The sequence below is a fragment of the Populus alba genome, chromosome 3, assembly GCF_005239225.2.
Source record: "Populus alba chromosome 3, ASM523922v2, whole genome shotgun sequence".
Taxonomy (NCBI): domain Eukaryota; kingdom Viridiplantae; phylum Streptophyta; class Magnoliopsida; order Malpighiales; family Salicaceae; genus Populus; species Populus alba.
The window spans coordinates 5,754,663-5,781,335 of NC_133286.1; the positions used below are offsets into that span (position 1 = coordinate 5,754,663).

The window sequence follows — 26,673 nt, forward strand, 5'->3', positions numbered from 1 at the left end:
TTTTTTTTTTCCTGTCTTTAAGAGAGGAGGGAAATTTTTCAGCATCTCAAATTAATTGAAAATATATTACCATTTTAAAATAAAATAAAATCTAAATATTATTAGATATTCATCCAAAAATATATAATGGAGACTTCTGATCTTAAATAGAAAGAAAAAATAAAAGCAGAATTAAATTCTATAATATTGAGAAACATATAATTTCTCAATTTTGAAATAAGTTAAAATTAAGAAAAAATTAAGAAGAGTTTTTGTGAAAATCTCCCCACGCTTTACTGATGTACTGCATAATTACATGTATACATGTTCACATGATTTTGTTTAGGAAATGCATATTATTGGGCTATAATCTTGCATCAGTTACAAAATTACAAGGAATGGCATGATTGCAAGCTAGAATTAACAAAATAATTGTATGATAATTGGTTTGGCCTTGATTCTTGCTCTTGTACACCTTCACAAGAAGACCAATCTTGCTACATAGAAAATCCATGTTTTGCTTGGATAAGAGTTTGGTTATTAAATTTGCAATTTGATCTTGATCGGTGCGAATACAACAAACATTAAACTAAATCACATAAACTACATAATAAGCACCTCTAATAGGAGAAGTAAATGAGCCTCCATAAGAATCTTTTCTTTTCTCCACAAGAAAACAACACCGGTATGACATCCCTCCGAATACCGAGGCCTAATATAAGGCACCCATGTTCCGTGTTGCCCTTTTCATGTTCAGGTTGAGACCTGAACTCCTTGTCAAAAGTTGGAGCACTTCTCTTTTTTGAACTAGGCTTGGTGTTTTTAGGCTCCATTAATTCTAGTTGATAAAAAAGATTATTTAAAAAGTTTTTAACGATGATTTGTACATGTTTTTTCTATGGTTAAGAAAGATATGACTTAAGGTCTTGTTAACGAGAGTAATTTTCTCTTTTTTTTTTTTTTATAGATCAAATGGAGTAAACGTAAATGAAAGACAAAAATAAGAATGATTAGGGTTATAAAGAAAAGAAAAAAAAACTATATCTCTATTATCAAATGAAAGCTTTTTGTGTCATCACATATCTCGAAAAGACTACTCAAGCGCCACATTGAGTGCTAGTCGTTGCTTCGTTCCCTATGATGGACTTTCTACTAATGGAAAGAAGCCAACTAGACTTAAGGATCATAATAATGCTATGAGAGACATATAAAAACTTTATGGGAAAGATAAAAAGGGTCTCACCTACTATAAACAAATGTTTTTTTTTTAAATCTTCACATATAATATCCAAAGACTTAGGTTGCCACTAATGGATCAACATTTATTGCTTTTTGTTTGCTTGAAACTTCTCTCCAAAAGGCTGACCATGAGAAGGTTAAGAGTCTTGAGACCCTTCATCCATGAGCTCAACCAAGCACTAAGTCTAAATGCTTGTACGATCTGGTGAATTGCCAGACCCATCGTTCTTGGGCTTAGCCAAGCGTTGAGCCCCAATAATTATGAGTTTTGCGAGTTACTAGACCTATCATTCCTGAGCTCAGCCAAGCACTAAGCCTAAATGCCTGTAGGTGTTGTGAGTTGCCATAACCATCATTCCCAGGCTCAACCAAGCGTTGAGTTTAAACATTTATGGGTCTAACGAGTCATTAAACCTATCGTTTAGGCGCAACCAAGCGCTGAACCCAGACATGCCTTGATGGATCAAAGATATTTTTATCCTGATAGGATTGTAAATCAAAGATATTTTATTCTGATAGGATATGTAAACATTTTCCTTACAAGAAAGAGAAATACCTAAAGGACTATAAAAGGAGGAAACATAGATGATTGTACCAACTTCAGTTTTTCTCTCTGGTTACAAGGATTGATTAATCTTAAATGTTTTTTTTCTACAAAGTATAATCAATCTTTCTCTAAACCAACATTAATTTAATTATTAGAGAGTCCTTAAATAGATAAAAGAGGACCTTTTACAAGTAACGACGATGATCTACCTGCATTTTCACCATGAAATTAAGGGCGAGTCAAGTTGTTATAACTAGTAGATTAATGACTTTATTTTATGCTTAGGCTTGACCTTCAAGCCTATGAAATAAAATCAGACTTCATCAATATCATTACATATTCATCAAAAAATAAATAATAAAAATTGATTTTATATAAAAAGATTAAGAAAAACAGATTTAGAATATATAACCTAGAGAAATATATAATTTCTCAATTTTGAAATAAACTAAAATACGAGTCTAATTCATCCTACATGATTGGCTCATTATAACTATACAGTCAGGAAATGAAGGTGACATAAGAGCTTGTAAGATTAAAATTCAAAGTTTTTTTTTATTTTTTTTTCAATAAATAAGATCCTATAACAATGAGTGGTTAGACATTTAGAAAATTAGCATAAGCCGCCTCTCACAATCTTAAAAAATCCCCCTCCCTCCCTCCCTCCCTCCCTCTCGACACACGATTCCCATACGTGGTGGTTGTCATGGAATCTGTTCTTCTACAAGATATATTTATTTTTAGGAGTTAAATCTTGACTGTAGCGCAACAAATGCCCCCAAGAGGTTTTTTTTATTATTATTTTTTAATTTTTATTGTAGCACGACGAACCTGCAAAGAAATGGCATAAAAAAAAAGGTAGAGAGAAAACACATCAAATAGAGTCAAAAAGACAGATAAAATATATTTGGATTTGGACATAATTTGAGGATTAATTTATTATATTTCTAGGATTCGAGAACCTCGTTTGTGAACAATGAAGCATGTAATGGTTTCCGAACTTCCAAGCCGCGTAATTAGAAAACCGACCCTCCCGTCCAGTTCCAATCATTTAGTTTACCTTCGACATTAAACTTGCCACCTCACCCGCATTAACCGGAAGTGTAAGATACTTCTTGCATCCATTTGTATCTTATTCTAATTTCTATTTGTTTTTTACTTTAAAAATATTTTTTAAAAAATTTATTTTTTTTTATTTTAAATTAATATTTTTAAATATTTTTAGATTATTTTGATACGTTGATATCAAAAATAATTTTTAAAAAATAAAAATATATTATTTTTGATGCATTTCCAAGTAAAAAACATTTTGAAAAGCAACCGTAATTATATTTATAAATAGACAATAAATCTAACAGGATAATCATTTTGTTTTTCTTTTTTTTTTTCTCTCCCACAAACCACAAAACTACAAATTAAAAATTAAAAATTCTATATTTTTAATTTTTTGATTGACTCTTGTACTCATGACTCAAATTTTATCCAAATCAAGTTCTTAAACTAAAATTTGAAGGTTAACTTTGAAAATTTTAAATTCAAACACCATGACAAGTGAAGCTTGGAGGGTGTTTGTAAACATGGTTGTAGTTGTTTTTTAAAGTATTTTTCACTTGAAAATATATTAAATAATTTTTTTTATTTTTTAATTTATTTTTAACATCAGCATATCAAAATAATCTGAAAATATAAAAAAATAAATTTAAATTAAAAAATAAAAAAATTAATTTTTTTAAAAATATTTTTAAAACAAAAAATAAATAGAAAATTAGAGGATGAGAAAAGATTGCTCTCCATAATATGAATCCTGCTTAATGCTATTTGGGATGGTTATTCACTAAAAAAAGAATTGTTGGTTAAGATATGGAATAAGAAAAAGATAATCAATGAAATTCCGTACAAGTTTCATAGCACGAGGTATTTTTTTTCCTTTTCATGGTTTCACATTGCTATAACACGCATACTCACACGCGCGCTGCGATGACGCGTGAGTTTGATACACAAGAAAACAAAACATTAAAAATTAAAATATATATACATATAAATAGACAATAAAGTAGGAGCCGACCGTGAAGGGATCATGCTAAGAATCTTTGTGTTCTCCAAGGCCCAAGAAAAAACCAAAGAAGAACAAAAAACAGGAACATTTTTAGAGAACCAGCCAAACAGGGCTTTATTATTCATCTCCTATTTATTAATAGTTGATAATGATAAATTGCAATATTTTTTTATTTTATTTTGCATTCATGGCATCCAACATCTGATTTTTGTTACATTAAGATAATTTCATTTTATTTATTCAGTTGAAGATAAATTATTTAAAATAAAAATAAATAATTAAAAAAAAACTTAGAGAGCGTTTGGAAACGCGGTTATATTCGTATTTTTTAAAAAATTAATTGTTTTTTGCTAAAAATTACTTTTTATATATATATTGAATCGTTTTGATGCACTTATCTTAAAAATAATTTTTAAAAAATAAAAAAAAAATATTATTTTTATGTATTTTAGCATAAAAAATATTTTGAAAAACAACCGTAACCACACTCCCAAAATTACCTTAACAATATTTACCTTTTATCTAAGAAAAAAAAAATTCTAATATGAAATTTTTTAAGAAAAAAATCACACTCTTTAGAATCATAATTAAAAGATTCACAAGAATACTTAAAATCTAAACCCTAATAGTGTGTGTATATATATGTATGTATTTATCTAATAATCATTAATTTTACCTTTTATTTTTTAGATTAATTTATGCATCAATTGATATTATTATATCACATCATTTTAAAGTCATATCTCTTCACATCAATCTAAATCATTAAAAACTATTCATTAAATGCTAATCTCAAAATTTACATGTAAGAAATTAAAGAGGTAACCTATTTTTTAATCACTTGATTAGGAGGTCCAACTGCATTTTTTATAAATTTTATTTTAAATTAATTTTATTTAATATTTTTAGATTATTTTGATGTTAAAATAATTTTTAAAAAATAAAAAATTCTTCCAATTTAATTTTAAATAAAGATTAATTTTAAAAATAAGTGTAATAACAAATGACGTATAACTCGTTAAGACTAAAGTGAGGAAGGAGATGCATGTACTAATAATACAAATTAAAAAGTCTAAGGTTGGAAAATAAAGAGAGAAAATGGAGTGCCGAAAAGGTGGGTCCCAAAGTCCTGGAAAAAGGGGCCCACCATCCCGTGAAAGTTGAAACCCAACCCCCCTCCTCGGTGTTTAAAAGCAGCTGCAAAGCACCTCCATTTTTATGCCGCAGACCCACTACTATTCTTCTACTCATTAACTAAAAAGCTAAACAACAGCTGCTGCTAATCTACATTTGTTGTCCCTAAGCCAAAGCAACTACACCCAATAAACCAATCCAGCTGTTTTCTTATTTCTCTCTCTGTGAAGAAAGAATAAAGTGTGCTCAGAGAGAAAGCAAAAATAAAGAGAGAGAAAGCCGAAGCAAAGAAAGGCCATTGTTTTGGAAGTTGTCATCTCTTCTTCTTCTTCTCATGCTCATTGCTCAATGGCTTTGAAGAAGACATCAATGTGCAATAGCAGTAATGCGCTGCTGGTTTTATTGTTTTTGGTGAGCTCTTTGGCCTGTTCTGTCACTGCCTCTGTGTCTTATGACTCTAAGGCCATCACCATTAATGGCCAAAGAAGGATTCTTATTTCTGGATCCATTCACTACCCAAGAAGTTCCCCTGAGGTATTTTCCCAAATGCACTTCATGCTCTTCGTTTTACTGCTCCTTTTGAAGCTCTTTCTTCAAATGAGCACCCCTAAATGCTCTCCAGGTTTGTGTCCTTTAGTTCTTATTTGACTGGGATTTTTTTTTGGGGATATGGCAGATGTGGCCAGATCTTATTCAGAAGGCAAAAGAAGGAGGACTGGATGTTATTCAGACATATGTTTTTTGGAATGGACATGAACCTTCACCAGGAAAGGTAATTGCAAAAAAAAGGGACAACCATTTTTTTTTTTTTGGTTATATTTAAGTTAATGGAGCAAGGCGAGTAATATCCTATCTACTTTTTGGCTCTTTGCAGTATTATTTTGAGGGGAACTATGATCTGGTCAAGTTTGTTAAGCTGGCGAAGGAAGCAGGCCTTTATGTTCATCTCAGGATTGGACCTTATGTCTGTGCTGAGTGGAACTTTGGGTAATAAATCTATATCTAAATTTGAACAGGTTGCACTTTCCATTAACAGAAGTAAAAAACTGAGATAGTTTTGAAGTTTTGCAAATTTGAGCAAAATGTTCTGTTTTGATTTTCAGGGGTTTCCCAGTTTGGCTCAAGTACATTCCAGGCATCAATTTCAGAACAGACAATGGCCCTTTCAAGGTAAGGCTGTTCTTAATGTTACCTTTGCTTTGTTCTTGTTGTACTGATTTGCCTTTTTTTCTTTTCTTTTCTCTTTATATAATTAATCTTGGATTTTAAATTTGCAACAATGAAGGCTCAAATGCAAAAGTTCACAACAAAGATTGTTAATATGATGAAAGCAGAAAGGTTATTTGAGACTCAAGGTGGTCCAATAATTCTCTCCCAGGTAGCCATATTCCTCCAATCTTATTGGTTTTTTCTCTTCATCCAGTACGGTGTTTTATATTTTTCAATTCATTATAAACTCCATATAAATTCTTTATTTCGTCGTTCATTTGATAGAATAAGGTACTTAACTAAGACAAACATCTTCCATTCCCTATCAATATCTGTGACAGATTGAGAATGAATATGGACCCATGGAATATGAAATTGGTGCACCTGGTAAAGCTTACACCAAATGGGCTGCAGAAATGGCTGTAGGTCTCCGTACTGGTGTCCCATGGGTCATGTGCAAGCAAGATGATGCCCCAGATCCTATTGTAAGCTCTCTGCTTATCTTTTTTCTTTTACCTTTAGCAGCATCTTTTTGCCTTTCGCTTGTCAAGTTCCTCGTGTTTCCTACTCACTTAGCGGGGTTACCTTTTAATTGTGTTTCCCCCATTTTGTTTTTTAAATATCGTTGGTCTTTGATTTGAGATGATTTATCGATAACCATTTTTCCTTTTCAATTATACTCAACCACCCATATCAAAATCCGTACTTAGTGGCCGTTGATGAAAGATGTATTCTTAGTCCAGTTATTTAGAATAAAATATGTCCAATCGAACCTTTCATCTGTCAGAATCGAATGGTCTTAACATTGAATTATCCTGGGAGGCAATTTATTTTTTGACATGTGTGTTCGAATGCCTCTAAAGCATTTTATTTGTCTGTTGTCTTGAAAAGATCAACACCTGCAATGGTTTCTACTGTGATTACTTCTCTCCAAACAAAGCTTACAAACCAAAGATGTGGACTGAAGCTTGGACTGGCTGGTAAATTGCTTGCTTCTTGCCTCAACCATCATTTTTTATCACCCCCGAATTCTACAGGTTTATAAGAATACACCAGCATTTGCCTGCTGATCTTCCATTGTCTCTTATTTTGCATACAGGTTTACCCAATTTGGTGGCCCAGTTCCTCACCGACCGGCTGAAGACATGGCATTTTCGGTTGCAAGGTTCATACAGAAGGGGGGGTCCTTCATAAACTATTATATGGTAAGTTGTTTTAGAAACTTGAGTGAGTTGCTCCCAAGTTGAATACAACCAAGTTTTATATGCTTTTTACGTGATTTCAGTATCATGGAGGGACAAATTTTGGCCGAACTGCTGGTGGTCCTTTCATTGCAACAAGTTATGATTACGATGCTCCTCTTGATGAATATGGTATGCACATAGGACTCTTTTGTTGAAAAGTGGTGTTTCCTTATCCTTGACATTCTTTACCTATCAGTTGATATAAGTTTGCATAAACTTGTTCATGCGTTCTACGCTTTATGGAAAAACTAAGAGAAGGTAGTTGTAGTAGCAGATGGTATCCTAGAAAGTAAAAACCATATTTGACAACTGTGAAATACATGTTTCTCTGACACCATAAAGTGCAGCTAGCTCAAAATTTTTCTTTCTGGTCAAGTGGTTATCTCTGGCTGCTGATTTTGTCATTTTGACATGTGGTGTGATGATGATTGACATACTGTAATTAAAACGCTACCCAGACAATGATGTTCTATCAGTCTTTTTAGCTATTCTCTAAGAATATTGGTCCTAGATGTCATTTTCCTTGATGTCTCGAAACAGTTCTAACGTCGCACCTGACAAAAGTTTTGGTTTTGAACATATCCCATGCTATAGTGGGTCATTCCTGAAGTCAAACCATATTTATTGTCTTTTAGTATTATGGAAGCATGTTTTATTATTGTTTTTATCGTTTCAAAATGTTGTTAACAAACCTTGAAACAATATTACCTTTTTCAGCAATATCTTGTCATTAAAAGTTTCTCCAACCTGTTTTGTTGGTCAAGATCTGATATGCATTATTAATATGGTTTCCATAAATCTGAAGTGCTGCCACTCCTTTGCTTTCGCAGGACTGTTAAGGCAGCCTAAATGGGGCCATTTGAAAGATTTGCACCGGGCAATTAAGCTGTGTGAACCCGCTTTAGTATCTGGAGATGCAACTGTGATACCACTTGGAAATTACCAAGAGGTCAAACTTACCTTCTGTTTTGTATGAAATATTGCTTGTTCCGTAGTATTATTGGATTATCCTTAATTTTGTTATTAATATACAGGCTCATGTATTCAATTATAAGGCCGGAGGTTGTGCAGCATTCCTTGCAAATTACCATCAGAGATCATTTGCAAAGGTGTCATTTAGGAATATGCATTATAACCTGCCTCCATGGTCCATCAGCATTCTTCCAGATTGCAAGAACACTGTTTACAACACTGCAAGGGTTAGAATTTCTATAAAAAAAATTTGAGAAATTTCTAGTTCCAGTCTTTTACATTATTCTGATTGCAACATTTGTACCAAAATTCACTTACAGGTTGGAGCTCAAAGTGCAAGGATGAAGATGACCCCTGTTCCTATGCATGGAGGGTTCTCTTGGCAAGCATATAATGAAGAGCCGTCTGCAAGTGGTGATAACACATTCACTATGGTTGGGTTGCTGGAGCAGATAAATACAACTAGAGATGTTTCAGACTATTTGTGGTACATGACAGAGTGAGTGTTTTATAACTTGGCAAGATCTTTTGCCTTGTCTCTTTCCTTCTCAATTCACCTTTTCTTTTCCTTTTTCTTCCTTTCTTTTTTTTTGTATTTTACTCACAGGATGATTTTGTGGTAGTCTTTATTCTAGTACTTGTATTCTTACTCTTCTTTCCATGTTCTCTTGATATTTCCAGCGTTCATATCGACCCCAGCGAAGGCTTTCTGAGGAGTGGAAAATATCCTGTTCTTAGTGTTCTATCAGCTGGGCACGCTTTACATGTTTTCATCAATGGTCAACTATCAGGTAGGTTTTCTGTTCTGTTAATTTTAGGGTGTTCCTTGACCATATATATATATATAAAACCCAAAAGGCTCCTAATGGCCAGTGAACTGATTTTCATACTGTTGGGTGGAGGATATTACAGAGACGTGAAAAGCTGATAAATTTATTTATAATGTTTGGTCAAGCTACTTCAACTGAATGGGTCAATGAATTGATTTATAATGCCTGTCCATGCCACTTTGACTGAATGGGTCTTCTCCTCCCTACAAGCCAAGTGATATTTGCTTGTGCTAGAGAGAAGTGCCACATTGCATTCAACCATTTGGTGGAACGTCGATTAAGTTTTTTTTTTTTTAGTGATCAATATGATAGTGATCATAAACCGTGATAAGTTGATATGTCAATCTTGGTCTTGTTTCAAGCACAACCTAAAATAACCACTTGAGTTCATGGTGAATATTCACGGCATATTGCTCCATGCTTCCTGTCTCTTAGCATGCATTTTCTTTATCTTGAGCAGGGACCGCCTATGGAAGTTTAGACTTCCCAAAGTTGACATTTACTCAAGGTGTAAAGTTGAGAGCTGGAGTCAACAAAATTTCTCTTCTCAGCATTGCTGTTGGTCTCCCGGTTTGTTCTTACTTTCCCACTCTCAGCACATGGAATTTTGGTGCTCAAAAGTGTCCATAGTAATTTGCATTTAACATTGCTTTTCATCATGTTACTTTTGAGGACAGAATGTTGGCCCACACTTTGAGACATGGAATGCTGGTATTCTTGGACCTGTGACGTTGAATGGTCTCAATGAGGGACGAAGGGACTTGTCCTGGCAGAAGTGGTCTTACAAGGTTTGTCTTCGAACATTTTCCCTGTTGTCGCTTGTCTTCCCTGCATGCAAAAGATTCATTTGTTTGCATTTTTCAATCAGATTGGTCTTCATGGGGAAGCATTGGGTCTCCATTCAATCAGTGGGAGTTCCTCAGTTGAGTGGGCAGAGGGGTCTTTGGTGGCCCAAAGACAGCCACTGTCATGGTATAAAGTGAGTATCTTAAACTTCAATCAAAAGAACATTGATAATAAATTGATGTCTCGAAAGAATGTGTTACTTGGTGTTGCATTAAACTATCAACAACGTTTCCTTGTCCTTGAAAAGAAAGTATTTTTTACTGGAAAAAAAGAAGGCAAAACTTGTGTTTAGATGATAACAAATACATGCTGTCCCTCTTTAAAAAAAATACTCTGTTTTTTTGTTGGAAGTTGTGACCCAAAAACATGCGTCTTCTTCTACCATTGTGGGGCTGAGTTGCAACTCGCAGAACATGCTTTGTCCATTTTCAACCAAAAAAATTCAATGATGGAGCACATGTTTAATTAGCAACGTACAGTATAACATGTTTCTATGGGTTACATATGCTTGGTAGATTGTGGTTCCAAGGACTGCTCAAAGCAGACCTCATCTAGGTCTGACAGCTCTAGAATTGACATCTTTCTGTCATGTTTGTTTCCAGACTACTTTCAACGCTCCTGCTGGGAATTCCCCTTTGGCACTGGATATGGGCAGCATGGGAAAAGGCCAAATATGGATCAATGGACAACATGTTGGACGTCACTGGCCTGCTTATAAAGCATCTGGAACATGTGGGGACTGTAGCTATATTGGAACTTATAATGAAAAGAAATGCTCAACTAATTGTGGCGAGGCTTCCCAGAGATGGTAAATAGAAAAAAACTTGACTTTTCTTTTTGGACTCTTGGAGTCATTCATGTAACGAACAAATGATTTGTAATTTTTCAGGTATCATGTCCCTCAGTCATGGCTAAAGCCAACAGGGAACTTGCTGGTTGTGTTTGAAGAATGGGGTGGAGATCCAAATGGGATTTCTTTGGTTAGAAGAGATGTAGACAGTGTGTGTGCTGATATTTACGAGTGGCAGCCAACTTTGATGAATTATCAGATGCAAGCATCTGGTAAAGTCAATAAGCCACTGAGGCCTAAAGCTCATCTGTCCTGTGGCCCTGGACAGAAAATCAGATCAATCAAGTTTGCCAGCTTTGGGACACCAGAAGGGGTTTGTGGAAGCTATCGCCAGGGAAGCTGTCATGCCTTCCACTCTTATGATGCTTTTAACAATGTATGTAGTCTTGCATTTGGCTTGCCATCCTTTTTCTCCTCTAGGAAAACTAATCATTTAACCAGTGACAGCTACGAAAATGCTGTTTTACAAGTCGTCGGTAATTTGAATTCAAGAGACCTATTTCTTAGCACTGTCCAATTTTTTTAATTTTTTTCCCTTTCTAGAAAAGCAGTCCAGACCATATAGCTTCTTATTTAGATTTACTGATAATCTATCATACAGAGTAAATCCAGAACTTTCAGTTTATCCATTTTTTCCAAATCGCAAACACTGACGCGGACTTTGTTGTTGCAGCTTTGTGTTGGGCAGAATTCGTGCTCGGTGACTGTAGCACCTGAAATGTTTGGGGGAGATCCTTGCCTGAATGTCATGAAGAAACTAGCAGTAGAGGCCATTTGCAGCTGATGAGCTACAACGGCTGAAGTAAATGAAATAAAGAAGATTCTGGATTTGATTTTCTCACCCTCCAATACAGCATCTTCGGTATACTATTTTATGGTTAAATTAAAAGCTTCACAACCAAGAGCACTAAAAACATTTGTTCTGGCTTTTCCAGGGTGAAGTTGTACAAATATACAGCACACCATCTGGTCGATAGCCATATAGATTGTGCAAGTGATTGCAGATAAGCTTTTTTATGTAGGCGGAGCCAGTGTTTATTGTTGGTGTCCTGTATGTATATGCAGCAAACAAGTGAAGGAGTGGGTTCGGTAGAAGCACATTGAGATGAAAAACTAAACGAGTCCATGTGCAAATTTGGTAGTTTTTAGAGTATGGAAAGCCTCTGGTTTCCTGTGATCTTATATTTTTTATTCAATGTAAACTTCCTGGGAACCGCACTTCCTTTGTTGCTTTGTTCTTGTAAGAAAGTTTCCAAGTTAAAGAAATGATACCAAACTTCTCAAATTACTCCTATGCCATTCAATAAGTTGTAGCCCTTTAGTCCATTTGATGTCATTTGTATTTTACTTGCACCAATTGCTTGTGTTAAGAAAGAAAATCATTTTCCATGATTAAGAAATCCTAGGCTGCCCCTTTTTGCTTGCCGGGATGCCTTTCACTATCTTGCTAGGAGCCCTATGATAATTTCGTTAATACTAGTTTATTGGCTTGCGTTTTGTCATGGTTATATATATATATATATATATATAAGATAAAAAAGAATGTTAAGATCATGAAATAATTTGTTTTTAACAATGTCATTAAATCTGGTCAATTCTAAAAACCTTTATTTTTAATATTTTTTCCTAATTCAAGTTTTGTAATTAAATTTTATAGGAACTGTATTAATTTAAATTGGTTTGATTTTATAGATTCAAAGGTAAATTAGATAACTGAAAAAGAAAAAGAAAATGTCATAACTTTTAAAAAGATTTTAAAATGATAATTTTTTTTAAAAAAATATCGAGACAATAATATATCAGATCAACCTCGATTCTTTTACAACCTGGGTTATGAAATCTATAGAGTTTTAAAACTTTTTCATATATTTTTTTTATTTAATTATATAATAAAAAATATATGCTTCTAAAATTAAAACACTAATTCTAAAATAAATATTTATTTAAGACTATGATAACTTTATAGAAATCAAACAAAAATAAACCATTCGATCTATTTACTAATCAATCCATATTGAAGTATGAAATCAAAAGGATAATAATTAAAAAAAAAAAAACATATATCCGAATGATTGACAAACTCATCAAACCTGTGAATCAGGTAATCTTGGCTAGCATGTTAAACCTGTAAACCATTTTATGGATTCTATTAAGATTATAATTTATTTTTTAAAAATATTTTTTATTTAATTATATGATAATAAAAATAGATGATTGTAAAATCAAACATTAATTTAATATCAAAATATTTTTTTAAATGATAATAATCATATAAAAAATAAAATGAAAAGAATTATAAAACTAATTTTTTTGAAATGTGTGCTTACATTTAGAGGGAGCCTAGGATAAAGTTTTGTTGCACGGTTAAGAACTATAAAAGGCAACTGTTGCTGGCCACAAACTGTGGCTTGAATTCACGGCACGATAGATGTCAGCCACATCACCATATTCTAAAACAGCTGTGGGAATACATGAATGACAGTAGCAAGTGCAAATTATGTGAAACCTAACGTATTTGTGATTTACAGCAAGCACGCAGCACGTATCAATGGGAGAGAGGGCGCAAAAACTATGAACAATAAAAGGGAAATTAATTATAGCGAACTAAATGGCAACATTTTCTGACGACTGAGATGGCAAGTTGACATTCTAGGGTTAGTTGAATAAAAATTTGTTGGTGAAAAACAATCAACAATTATAGGGGAAATTAAGAAACACAAATAACTGGCAATTTGTGTGCATATAGAAAAATAGATTTTTTTTCGTTTGATATCATGGCGTGCACAATATCAAATAGTAGAGATCTTTTTCCAGGCTAAAAAAACATAATGATTTGTGATTAATCATAAAATTATGATTTGAAGAGTTGAAGAATCACCATTTAATATTATAATCATTAAAAATCTACTAATTTATAAGAGTTTAGATAAAAAATTGGTTGTATTTGGAAAAAATACACTACTCTCAATACACCATATCTATGATAAACTGCATTATTGATTAATTTTTTTTTTCTATGTAATATTTGTATTTATTAATCTGTCTAAAGTTCAAAAACTAATCCCCTTTAGTAAGGAAGACTTTTGTTTTATCTGGCTAAAACCTAATCATTTTAAAACCCAAATTTTTAATGGTGTATTTATTTTTATTTTTATATCTTTAATACTTGAGAATATATTTTACAGTGTAATTTTATATTTTTAAAATATTAAAGTCTACAATTAACTCATAAGAATTTTATTTTTTGTCATTTCATTTAATTTAATACTAAAATATGCATTACATTGTAAAATTCGTAACTTAAATATTAATTAGATAAATTGATTTTTGTGGTGTTTTTTAAATTTTATCCAAATACTAATGGATAACCACAAACTTGTTATGATACCCGTTAAATGATTTTTTTTTATTTTTCAAAGTAAGATAATTTTTTATTTTTATAAAATATGCAAGAAAATTTTTTAGAATTTAGTAATATGCACATATTTTTAGATTTTTTAAAAAAATATTTTGTATTTTTTGAATAAGGTTATCTTTTTGTATTTTTCTAAAATTAAAAAAAAAACCTATTTATTTAATACTAAGTCAGTATCTTATAGTGTAAGTTTAAAGTCCAAATATTAAACTAAATGGTTGAAAAACATGCTAGGAAACTACAAATAATTTTAAAATGCTCCTTGAATTTTTTTTAAAATTTTTGGAAATCATTTGGGGTTTGTTTGGCAAACACAAAAAAGAAGGAAAAAGAAACATTGTTGGGAATTGATAGGGGGTGTTTGCCAAATTTAGCTAAAAAATCATAGATATAAAAATTATCTTAAGACAGTGTTTGGAAAACACACCTTAAGAACAAAAAAAATGCATTTGTCCCTTTGAAAAATCTCAAGCTAAACAAACATGCCCTTAACCTAATGGACTCAACCCAACCACGTGGGTTGGGCTTCCCAACCCAAAAATCAAAGGCCCATAAAAATATTGATGTTTAGAAAAAAAAGAATGAAGATCAAAGAGAGGTTTTTGTTTGAATATTGACAAGACCAAAAGATTGATGTCTTCTCCTAAGTGTAGAAGTGTCAAAGTAATAAATAACCCGGGAAGACCGAGGTCGAACCACAGGAAGGTTAACTATATAAATTATAAACAACAACAACAACAACAACAAGAAGTTAAAGAGGACTTTGAGATGTTTGATTAATGTGAGGATTAAATAATGATAAAAATAAATGTCAAGGTTAGAGGATCTACTAATGGTATTTCAAACAAGTATAGTATAAACTCTTTTTATTACTCAAATGGAAACCACACATAAAGGAGGTTGTCATTAATAGCTCATTATAAATTGTTAACATGATCATATTAATTATCTTATTTAAGTAACACCAAAATTTTAAATATTATCAGGAATTCATGATGCTAACTTAATGTTAACAACAAATCAAGTTCCTTTCATAGCACAAGTGTATGTTATACCATACGATTGAGCTATGAAAGTGCCAAGCATTTGTTGTACCATGTGTTATACAACACAAATCTAGATTAATCATTTAACAAGCAAGGTATTAAGAATCAATAAGATAAAAATGATAAGACATGTTAATAGTAAGTTGTTTAGGATATATACATTGAAGCCCATATTGAGTTTATATTATATTTATTCTTACAACATTAGTATAACCTTTTCATCTTGACATAATAAACTTAGCTAAACATAATGAAGAACAGAAACATAAATAAACAAAGCTAAGAATATAAATAAGATACAAGTTAACTAAGTAAAGGAAAGACAATGAAAAGCATAAACAAAATATTAATGAAAGAAAAACTTAAGCATTACAAAAATATAAAGAGAGAAATAAAAAGCATGATCTTAATTTGAACAACCAAGATGCCTAAATGCATGGTAAATGCCTCCTTTTATAGGCTAAAATTTGGAACTATTAATTTGATGACTAATTGTTGAGTAGGTGACCATATCTTGACTTGGTGACAATTCTTATCTTCTTGTTTGAACAAAACATCATTGATAATGTTCAAATTTGAACCACCTGCATGAAAGTTCTAGGAAATTATCTCATCTTTCCATGGAAAAAAAATGAGATCAATTGGACTTCTAGAACTCGAGATATGGGCCGAACACTGAACAGTATCTGGGCTGCATGACATATTCAGACTTCTTTGTTTTTGCTATAATTTGGACTTGAAAACGGCCTTTTTAAATCCTGGACTCTACATGAAAGTTTTAGGCCTATGTCTTATCTTTTCATTCATGTAAAGCAAATCTAAATCCGAGATTTACAGCTCCAGATATGACCCAATTACCAAACAGTGTTTCAGTTTGTACTGAATCAACATCTCTTTTCTAAGTTTGGCCCTCTCTTTGTCCTTTCAATTTCAATATTTAAACTCATCAATCAATCCTTTTATTTATTTGATAGACCTGCATTTAAGATGAACATTTACCACAAATTAAAGGTATCTTATATTATTAGATATGTTATTATAAAACATGTTTTAGTTAAGGAGTTATTGACACTTCAAGTGCAAAATGATGATATAAAATCTCGATAAAAATGCACTTTTAAGAACTAATCACACCCCCCAACCAGCTTATTAATAGTCCCTAGTAATCAAAGAGTTAAAATAGAAAAATAATTTGCAAATTCCACAAAGCAAGGCATTCATCATTCAACTTTCATTAATCTATCCAGATAAACAAACTATATTAAATTTATATATATCTGCCTAATACCTTTTAAACAAAATATTAATAATTCTTTCTTTTTATGTGCTCAATGTATGAAAACATAGATAATAGGACTTTTATTGGAAGAAAACAATATTCTATTCTAATGTTTAAGGTTAACTTCCTTGAGTTGGGATTATTATCTTGTTTTTTTTTTTTTTTAATATATATACATATAACTTAAAACACAATGCATCTTTAACCTATATAACAAGCTTTCGGCTAATGACTCCTAGATTAGTTGATCTTAGAGCATTAGGTGTTGATACATCCCTATAAGCTTAGTAACTTGGGTTGCAGATACTAATACGTAAATAGTGCAATGTTTGATTCCCTTAAGCTTTTCTCCTCAACCCATGTAATAAGCACTGGGCCAATAGCTCCCAAGTCAGTTGACTTTAGGGTATTAGGTGTTAAAACACCCATTCAGGTTTAATTGTTTAGGTTAGGGATCAAACACCCCCGGCGGCTACGAAACCAAACTTATCTATGTTTTTATTTATTTATTTATTTATTTACATTTATCATCATTTTTTTCTTGTTTTTGTTTTTGCAAATTATATACTATCCCTTTTTTTTTTAATTGTTACATTTAACAAAAGAACATAAATAATGTAATAATTCAATATGCAATCCACAATCATATGTTAAAGTGTGTGTGTGAATATAAAGGTTTAAGAATACTTGTTAAATGAATATATGAGCAGAATCAATTGATAATAATGCGAGAGTTTGTAAACCTGAATATTTCAAGAGAAGTATGTGATAGACCTTGTTATGAATATTGCAAATAACCATTGGAAAATGTTTACTAAGATGCGTCTCAAAAGTCAATAAAATTTTCCCTTACTCTGCCATCCTAGTAATAACAGTTTTGTTAAATGGTTTTAATAATAGCAAAAACAGTTAGTAAGTTTTTTTTTTAATGTCAACTGCTACCCTCTCCCCCTAACCAAAATGAGACATTATCATCAATGTCCTAAGGTAGAAAGATGGAGTATATAAGATATCACTTAAAACAATGAACATTGACAAACCTAAAACACACTTAAACAAATATAAGAAATAACAAAACAAAATAATGTGCTATTAACAAAACCAAAAGACACAAAGTTTCACAAATGAATGCTCAAATCCAATTTAAGCTTTTTATGGCTTTTCTTAGTTGACCAATTTATGCGACTTATGGAGGGATCAATTACAGGGATGAAAGATTATAGTTGGTCAATTAATTGTTTAGTAGCAGCAGCAGAGATTATGATTTATCGTGCCGAAGATGTTAGAAATTCCTGTTTCACAGCTTGATCAAGAAAATATAACAAATTATCATAAAAACCATTAACATTTAACAAATACATGCATATTAACCTCAAAGCATTGTATACTTTGTCCCTCAAAGCTTTAATCTTTGTAGCAAGTTTTTTTTGCTCCTATCATCTGCTTTAGTTTATTAGAGCTATAACTTGTGATGGGAAAGGGATGCTCATTTAATAAGCTCGAATAATCTTTGCCTATCCTATTATTTAGGCACTTTTATCTTATTGATTATGACCTTTCAAGGCTCCTATATTTATCCTTGTAATTATACGAGTATCTGCTAGGGTGTTATGACCACCACTTAGTGTTCACCATTCATGTTCTATGATAGCTCTCATAGTTATATCTTGAGTTCTAAAAAGACATAGGAGGATTTAAATAGTTTGGTTCCTATTTTATATTTTCTTAGAACAGGAATGATATAGCCAGCCCTGTTATGTTTCTTGAATTGCCCCTATCTTGATCATGCCCCTAAGCTCTTTCTCTTGTTTTGTTTGTTTAGGTTTTCTCAAGGACGATATTATATAGAAGATGTTTGGTTCTTATAAAGGATCAATATCATAAAATTCTTTTTGGAATTTCAAACCATTTCCAAATGCAAAAACCATTTCGATGCAAGTTTAAAGCAAGCTTTTTTTGAAAAACATTTAAGCAACTCTCATGAACAAGGTTTCATAAAGGTTGAATTTTAGATTTCGATGTAAGTTTTTCTCTTTGTAAAAATATGAAATGACCTTTTGTTTTCATGAATTATTGGTCAAATGGCTTCGAGTTTTAACTCGAAAGTTTTAGAGAAAATAAAATCTTTGAAGCATTTATTTTACTTGTAAGAATAATAAAGCATAACCTTTTTGAAGATCTCATTTTGCACGAGAGAGCATTGTTTACCAACCTAAATTGCTTGTTTTTTTATTATTAGAAATGACTTTATCAGGCATGTAATGTGGGCTTTGACTCTTTTGTTATGAAAAAAAATGATATTTATAAGTTCAAGAGGTGTTAAAGGGCTCTTTGGACTAAGGATCATTAGCGCTCGTTCCCAGGCCTTTATTTTTTCTTCATTTTGGTTGATGGACTCTTAAAACTCATGATTTATCTTGTAAAATGATCTTTTAATGCCTCCAATGCCAAGTTTGGATTTCTTTGTCTTTGTTTTCTTTATTTGGTTTTGGGTAATATCATCATCATTTTTACTTTTGCACGACATGCTTAGCCTTTTAAAATCTTTAAATCTCTACTTACCCTCAGCTTTATTAAGGCACTTTTAGTCTTTCCATTGATCATTGAGGATCTTTTTGTATAATTCTAAGGTCAAATTGCTTTTATAATCCTTGTACTTACCCCTAGTGTGGGGCGTGATCCAAATCAGGGTTTTTTTGTAAGAAAACTTTTACTACGCTCAATAAGGACTTGAAAAGAATATTTTTCAAGTATTGTGAAAGAATTATCAAAGATAACTTCTCATCATCTTAAATGCATGCATTTAGGATTAGTAAGCTTTGTTCTCATCTATTGTGATTAGTTAGACATGCAAAATAGTTTCCATTATAATTACATTATGAATAATTATTAGCCAACTAAAACCCAACTTTAAAGTTAGTTTGAAATAGTTTTAGGTTTATTTTTCAGGTTTCACTAGGAGATCACTTGAATTCTCAAAACTCGCTTGTTTAAAATGATAACTAATTCACTTTTGAATTTGTACTAATATCTTTGATTTCCCTTTTTTTTATTGAAACTTGTTTTATCATTTGCAAAAACGATGTTTATAAGCTTATGAGATAATGCGAAAGGCTATTCAAAGTTTTTTGGAGTTTATAAAAAGGAAACTACACTAAAAAATTCTAAGCCAAACTTTGATCTTTATGATTCATCGACACAGTACAATATGCATGGTACTTCTTTACAACATTAAAGTTTACAGTCTTAGGTAAATCATCTCTATCCATTTTAGTTAAAATTAAGGCTCCTCCAGAAAAGGCTTTCATCACATATGACCTTCATAATTTGATGCCTATTTGCTGTAATCTTCTTCTAAGTTTGGAAAAATCTTTATCAATATAAGGTTTGTTTCTTTAAATACCCTTGGTTTGACCCTTTTATTATATGCCTTAGCTATTCTACTCTAATATAACAGGTGATGACAAATTTCTGCTAATCTTTTATCACTGATTAGATTGAATTGTTTAAAGTGCAGTTTCTCTCATTCTGATTCTTTCAGTTTTACATTAATTAGAATCCTTAATGATGAAATCTCTACTTCTAAAGGCATTACTGCCTTCATCCCATAATATAAAAAATAAAGAGTTATATCCGTAGAAGTTCTAATTATAGTGCGGTATGCATGAAATGCATACATAAGTATCTCATGCCAATCTTTGTAAGTGACTATCATCTTATGGATGCTCTTTTTAAGATTCTTATTATTGTCTCGACAACACCATTCATATTGGGTCTATAAGAAGAAGAATTAGAGTGTTTAACCTTCCACTTTATGCAGAGTTCAACAATCAATTTCCCATTAAAATTCTAAGCATTATTAGTTATCAACTTTATCGGCAAGTCATAGCGACAAATCAAATTCTTTTCAATGAACTTCTTGACCACCTTTTTGTGTCACAAGTGCATAAGAACTAGCTTCCACCTATTTATTGAAGTAATCGATAGCCACTAAGATGAATATATACCTGTTGTTGGCTTTAGGATTGGTCGGTCCTTAATCAAAAGGTCAGGGTGAGTTTATATTAAATAGAGAAGCTGAAGCCGTATTTATCTTGTCACCATATATCTAACATTTGTGACACTTCTTAATATAGTTAATACAATCCCTTTCCATATTCAACTAGAAGTATCAAAATCATTGCATCCATCTTGCCATTATATGCCTATTAGCATGAGTTGCACAAATTCTCTCGTGAACTTGTTATAATGCTTGTTTAGCTTCTTTCTCATTCAAACACCTTAGCAAAGTTCCATTGAATGACCTCTTATACAAGATTTCACCATCCAAATAATAATCCATCACTATTATTCTCAGAGTTTTTGCATCTATTGTGAAAACTCCTAAAGGATATTCCTGGTGCTGGATAAACCTCTTGATATCATTGTATCATGATTTTCCATTCGTTATCTCTTTAAGTGAGTAGCAATGAGCTTGGAAATTTCTAACTTCAATGTTATTGGTTGAATTATGCTTCTAATATCGATTTGTGTCATTGAGGTAAGGGTAGTCAAAACATCAACAAATTGATTGTTATCTCTACTTATATGAGTGAATTTTATCTCATCGAACTCACTAGCCAACTTCGAGAGATGATCTTGGTATGACTTTAGTTTCTCATCATCAGCTTGATATTCCCTTTTCACCTGATAGATAATTAACATGGAATCTCCATAAATATCAAGCTTTTCAACATCTAGCTCTAAAGCAACTTCTAAATTGATGATACAAGATTTATATTTGATTGTGTTAGTGGTATATTCAAACTGCAACATCACTAAAATAGGATATTGCTTCTTTTCTAGGGAAATTATAACTACTCCAGCCCCATTCCTTGATACGTTCACAGCAACATCAAAATACACGGTCCACCAATAATTAATTTTACTATCATCCTTAGTTGCTAACACACCCTCATCAAGAGATCAAAATTTAGAGGCTCATAATCTTCTATAACATTATATGTTAAATGATAAGTAATCGTGCTACCTTTTACTGTCTTTCTTGCCATGTAAACGATATCATATTCTGCCAATAACATATTTCACCTTGCTATTCGGGTTGACAAGGCTTTTCACAAATATATTTTAGCGGGTGTAGTTTGGATATCAACCAAGTGTGTGTAATACAACATGTATTGCCTAAGCCTTTTTGCACTCTAAAACAAAGCATAACATAACCTTTCTGTCACAGTGTACCAGGATTCACAATCATTAAACTTTTTGCTCGAATAATAAATGGTTTGTTCTCTCCTCCTAGATTTATCATATTAGCCCAACACACACCCTATAGCTATTTTTGTCATTATCAGATATAGGATTAAAGGTCTTCTCGACATTAGGGGTATTATTAGAGGTAGGTTCTATAAATACTTCTTGATCTTTTCAAAAGCTTCTTGGCAATCATCATTCAGCACCTTAGTATTTTTCTTTCTAAGCAATTGGGATATTGGCTCGCAAGTTACCATAAGCTGGGATATTCCTTGATTGCTTACTATAAAGCCCAACAATTTCCCTGACTTTACCCCGAATAAACACTTTATGAGATTTAATCTTAATTGAAACTTTTGTAGCCTCTCAAACAATATTTTCATAATTCATTTTGGAGTTCGACCCCATTTTACTTATCCAATCATGGATGCAAATAAAATGTCAATGGGCTTTTAAAAGAACATCTCAGGATTTTAAAGCAACAATAAGATTGATAAAAGATATTTTATTGAAAATGCAATGCAATTCCCAAGACATGTGAAAAGCAAGATATAAAAAATATGGTCTCAAATACCTCATTCACAAAATTTAGCTCGCAGAGCAAGGTTACGACATATATATCATCTTCACATCAAGTATCCCATCTCAAACATTTGTGGCTTTTAAAATTGACTCATGTGTGAGGTTATTGCATTTCTTGGAAAACAAACCTACACCTCCTCATGGCCTCCATTGAGGCATATGTTAAGATTTCATAGACAGTATCCGGGCATAGGTCATAAGATTGGTCCATGGTAAAGGATAGGTTTTTTGCTAGCTCGAGGAAATCCATAACAATTTTTCTTTATAGTAGCTCCTCTTTTTGTTTTTTTTTTTCCTTCTAAATCTCAAACTCCAAGGTGAAAATAAATTCAGAGGACTTATATTTCTCTTTCGAATTAATAAAAAAGTGCAAATGTATGGAAATGCATGATTGGTTATGTATGTCATTTTGCAAAAAAAAAAAAAAACAAATATAATGAGGAACTAGATCAATTTTTTCATGGAAATCTCTCATTGAGGACTCCAAACCTATAGGAACTTTTTGCCAATTAAGAGAAGTATTGGCCTTTTGCGATGTAGTCTTTGTATCCTCAATAGAATAAGGTGAAGATGTATGACATGGCATATTATTGTTTGTGTCCTATAAAGTGTCCATCCTAAAAGATAGGTTCTAGATCATATAGGTTTTGGGTTCACCTAACATAAAGACTTCTCAGGCTCCCAAAATATCCAAATTATCAGTGGGGTAACTCGATTTCTTAACCTTAAGTACTATGAGCATGGAAAAAATTCCTTGATATCATATACATAAAGTGAATTCCAACCTAAACGGAAGTTCAAATGAGCATCAATGGACATAAGTCATACTTGTCATCGACTCTCCCCGTCTAATTTATAAAGGGATAAGCTCAAGTCCAAAGCCTTTATTGGCTTTTCGTGAAGTGTGTGAATAATAACATGAATAAAATAAACAATGCTAAAAATAAATATAAATAAATAAAAATATTCAAATGTAAATAGAAATTAAAAAGAACATAGCATGGGATAATAAACACAAGTAATTAGGCTCAAACTTAAAATACCCAATGAAATTGTCATTATGTTGCACCTCGATGGACGTCGTAGCAGGGGTCAAAAATACATTTCATGGAAAATTAGAGTCACCACATAATAATTAGAGAAAACTAGGATTCCTAAAAATAAACATTGATTCTATAGATTTAAGTAATGAGTTAATTATACTTAAAGGAAGAACGATGTAACTTCTTACATCATCTTTTCTTATGAAAAATTACATTTACTATATGTTTTTCTCTTAACTGTGTCTTTTTATTTATTGCCATTAATTATATTAATTATTTTCAGGTTATCCTTAATTTATTCTTAATAAAAAAAAAACGACATTAGTCCCTACAAATAGAAGACTCAATGAAAAATAATGTTCATCCCTAAAAAGAGAGGTTACATCAAAGATTTTAGAAGAATGGGCATTGGACCTATATAGACAATAAGAATTGGACTTTAGAACTTAAAGTGGAAAAAATAGACTTTAACCCTTTTGTTCAAAAAATTTTATAAAATGAAAAACATTTATTCATTGTTTATATATATTTAAAAAAAAAAAAGAAATGGATTTTTTTTTTGTTTGATATGTAGTCCCAATAAATAAATTTATTTAGACCAAGATTTAAATGAGCTTGATAAACATGCATGCAAAAACAATATATTTTTTTTACAATGCTAAAATCAGGAAAATTGATTTTTTTTTCTTCTCATTTTTTATACTAAAAAAAATATTGCATTATTTTTTAAAAGCTTGGTCATAATGCAATTAAAACATTTACTATTATTTTTTTATCCTTTTGGTTTAAACATGTAAGAAGATGCAAAACAATTTTTTTTTATCACTATATTTAACACATGCTGAAAAATAAAAACAATTCATCATACACACATATCCTCTTTCATTAGTTAACTCACACCAAAAAATCACACAAGTTCATAAATCACAAAGTCGTCCCAAGAATTGTATGACACCTTGTCTAAGAGGTCCGAATAGTCACAGAAGCTGCTGGAATACATTGGATGTGAGGGAGCAGTGGCAATTCATGGGCTCTACGAGCCACCGTCACTAGCCATGCATGGGATCACGTGCCATCGACGTTGGAATGGTAGAAACTGATATATCTTAAACAACTCTTCTTTCTCTTTCTTTTTATGTCATTAGTGAGATTCACCTTCACCTGTAAAAGATAACAAAATCAAACAACACAATCAGTTTTTATTTTCTTCTCTTTACTAGTTTGTTAGTTTCTCTTTCAGCACCATGGTTGATGACTGGATTTGAGGTTATTGGTTGTCATAGTGGATGTACTAACATCAATGGTGGGTGTTGTTGTTATCAATTACCATGCTTGTGAAGAAAAAAACCATAATCCGACATAGAGAGGGGTAGTCAATTATCACACACACACACACACACATAGAGAGAGAGAGAGAGAGTGCTTCATGAGGGGGGGTTACTGTTGAGCTATTGAGTGAGATGAAACAAGCGTTGATGGTTGTTGAAATTGTTGATGGTAGGATGGAAACCTGTGGTTGAACTTGCGATGAAAAATCTGCTCTCTTTTTTAGAGTAAGTTTTTTTTTTAATTGCAGGTGTCTGAGTCAGCTTACGCGTACCTCGACTAATCCTTTGAGACTCTAAAGTTAACGACCATGTAAGCCTCCAGTGGTCATGAGATTTGTAGCATTCGAGCTAGTGATCTCTGGAGAGCAAATCCAGAATCTGACTAGTTGAACTAACCCCATCATAATTAAGAGTAAGTGTTTTGGTTTGATTAGTAAAGGAAATGGGATTTTGGTTTTTGATTGTGGGTTGATGAAAGGTGGTTTGGGTTATCAATCGTGAGGGAAAATTTAGGTTTTAATTGAGAACAATAAATTAATCACTTTTTACAAATTTATTCATGGTCTTCAAAATCAAGTAATTTTGAACAATCAAGCTTTTAATTTTTAATTTTTTTAATTAATTTTTTTTATTAATTTTTAATTTGACTATTTATTTCAAAATCATTCTTGAACTTTAATGTTTTTTCATTCTTAGCCAAACTAAATTAAATTAAATCTTTTTTTCTAAATTTTCTCTTCAATTAAAACCTCGACTATGATCCTAAGACTCTCAAACTCAATTTTTTTACATATGATTATCGATTTAATTTCAGAGTCCGGCTATTTTTGTGTTTTTATTATTTTTTTGTATTTTTTCATTTCATATTTTTTTATAATTTTCAAGATTTTTTAACATATAAAAATTAAATGAAATGAAGAAAATTAACTAAAATTACTAAAAATATATTTTTTAATTTTTTTAAATATATATAAAAATAAAGGGTCAAATTGAGTTATGATAACACTAATAACACAAATGATAACATGCATAAACAGTGACAAACTCAACATTAATGTAAATCTAATGATTCAACAAGATATGGGTTGATGTTTGGCATGAATTCTGACTTAGACCATGGACAATTCAAGATATGCAAGCACATCTATTCTAGTAAACAACTGGTTCGTTGGGTGGCAGAGCAGGGAGATGTTAGGTCATTTGTTGAAAGTTTTTGACGGGCCTGTTTATTTTTGCATTTCAAAAGTGTTTTTGAAAAAAATTAAAATTTTTTTATTTTTTTATTAATTTCAAATTAATATTTTTTTAGTGTTTTCAAATCATTTTAATATGCTGATGTCAAAAATAATTTTTAAAAAATAAAAAAATATTATTGACATGTATTTTAGCACGAAAAATTATTTGAAAAGTAATCACAATCACATTGTCTAAACAAGCTCTTGTGTTATTTGAAAAGTTCTTGGAAAGTTATCTTAGGCAAAACTAATCAGATTGGTTGTGAATGGGGATAGTTTTTATTGTAGTCTTTCACGTATGAAGTTTTTATATAGGTTGTATATAGGTGTGTAGCATGTAAATTCTGTGAGGAGCAGAACTATTATGCATATAGCGTACATATATGGATTTGTGTATATTTTTAGTTGAGATTAATAAGAAGGTGGGATTATTTTTATAATTTAGTGTGTTAAATTGTGCATGTTCTATCAACTTGTGTATTTTTACTTGATTTGGAATACAGGATAGTGTGAGAGATACCTCTTAATAAGAGGAGGAAACACTTAATTAAGATTAACATGAATGGATAGACATGAAAAAGCTTAAGTG

At 31.6% G+C, this 26,673-nt stretch overlaps 1 protein-coding gene across 1 annotated transcript; it reads left to right on the top strand.

Moving 5' to 3' along the window:
• The first annotated feature begins 5,027 nt into the window (after nucleotides 1-5,027).
• Nucleotides 5,028-12,191, top strand: LOC118030997 (beta-galactosidase 1). Its single transcript, XM_035035278.2, has 19 exons — nucleotides 5,028-5,489; nucleotides 5,632-5,727; nucleotides 5,830-5,942; nucleotides 6,059-6,125; nucleotides 6,241-6,333; nucleotides 6,506-6,649; nucleotides 7,056-7,144; nucleotides 7,264-7,369; nucleotides 7,450-7,537; nucleotides 8,239-8,357; nucleotides 8,443-8,607; nucleotides 8,701-8,879; nucleotides 9,062-9,171; nucleotides 9,671-9,780; nucleotides 9,888-9,998; nucleotides 10,079-10,189; nucleotides 10,659-10,864; nucleotides 10,946-11,282; nucleotides 11,580-12,191. Exons 1-19 carry the CDS (start codon nucleotides 5,304-5,306, stop codon nucleotides 11,688-11,690), a joined length of 2,541 nt encoding a protein of 846 aa, XP_034891169.1. The 5' UTR covers nucleotides 5,028-5,303; the 3' UTR covers nucleotides 11,691-12,191.
• The last annotated feature ends 14,482 nt before the right edge of the window (nucleotides 12,192-26,673 follow it).

What these genes read in the sequence shown, in the direction of transcription:
- LOC118030997 (XM_035035278.2), top strand. Translation starts at nt 5,304, where the DNA reads ATGGCTTTGAAGAAGACATCAATGTGCAATAGCAGTAATGCGCTGCTG. An exon ending in TATTTGTGGTACATGACAGA is followed by an intron (nt 8,880 to 9,061) that starts GTGAGTGTTTTA and finishes TGATATTTCCAG; the next exon opens with CGTTCATATCGACCCCAGCG. An exon ending in GGCGAGGCTTCCCAGAGATG is followed by an intron (nt 10,865 to 10,945) that starts GTAAATAGAAAA and finishes GTAATTTTTCAG; the next exon opens with GTATCATGTCCCTCAGTCAT.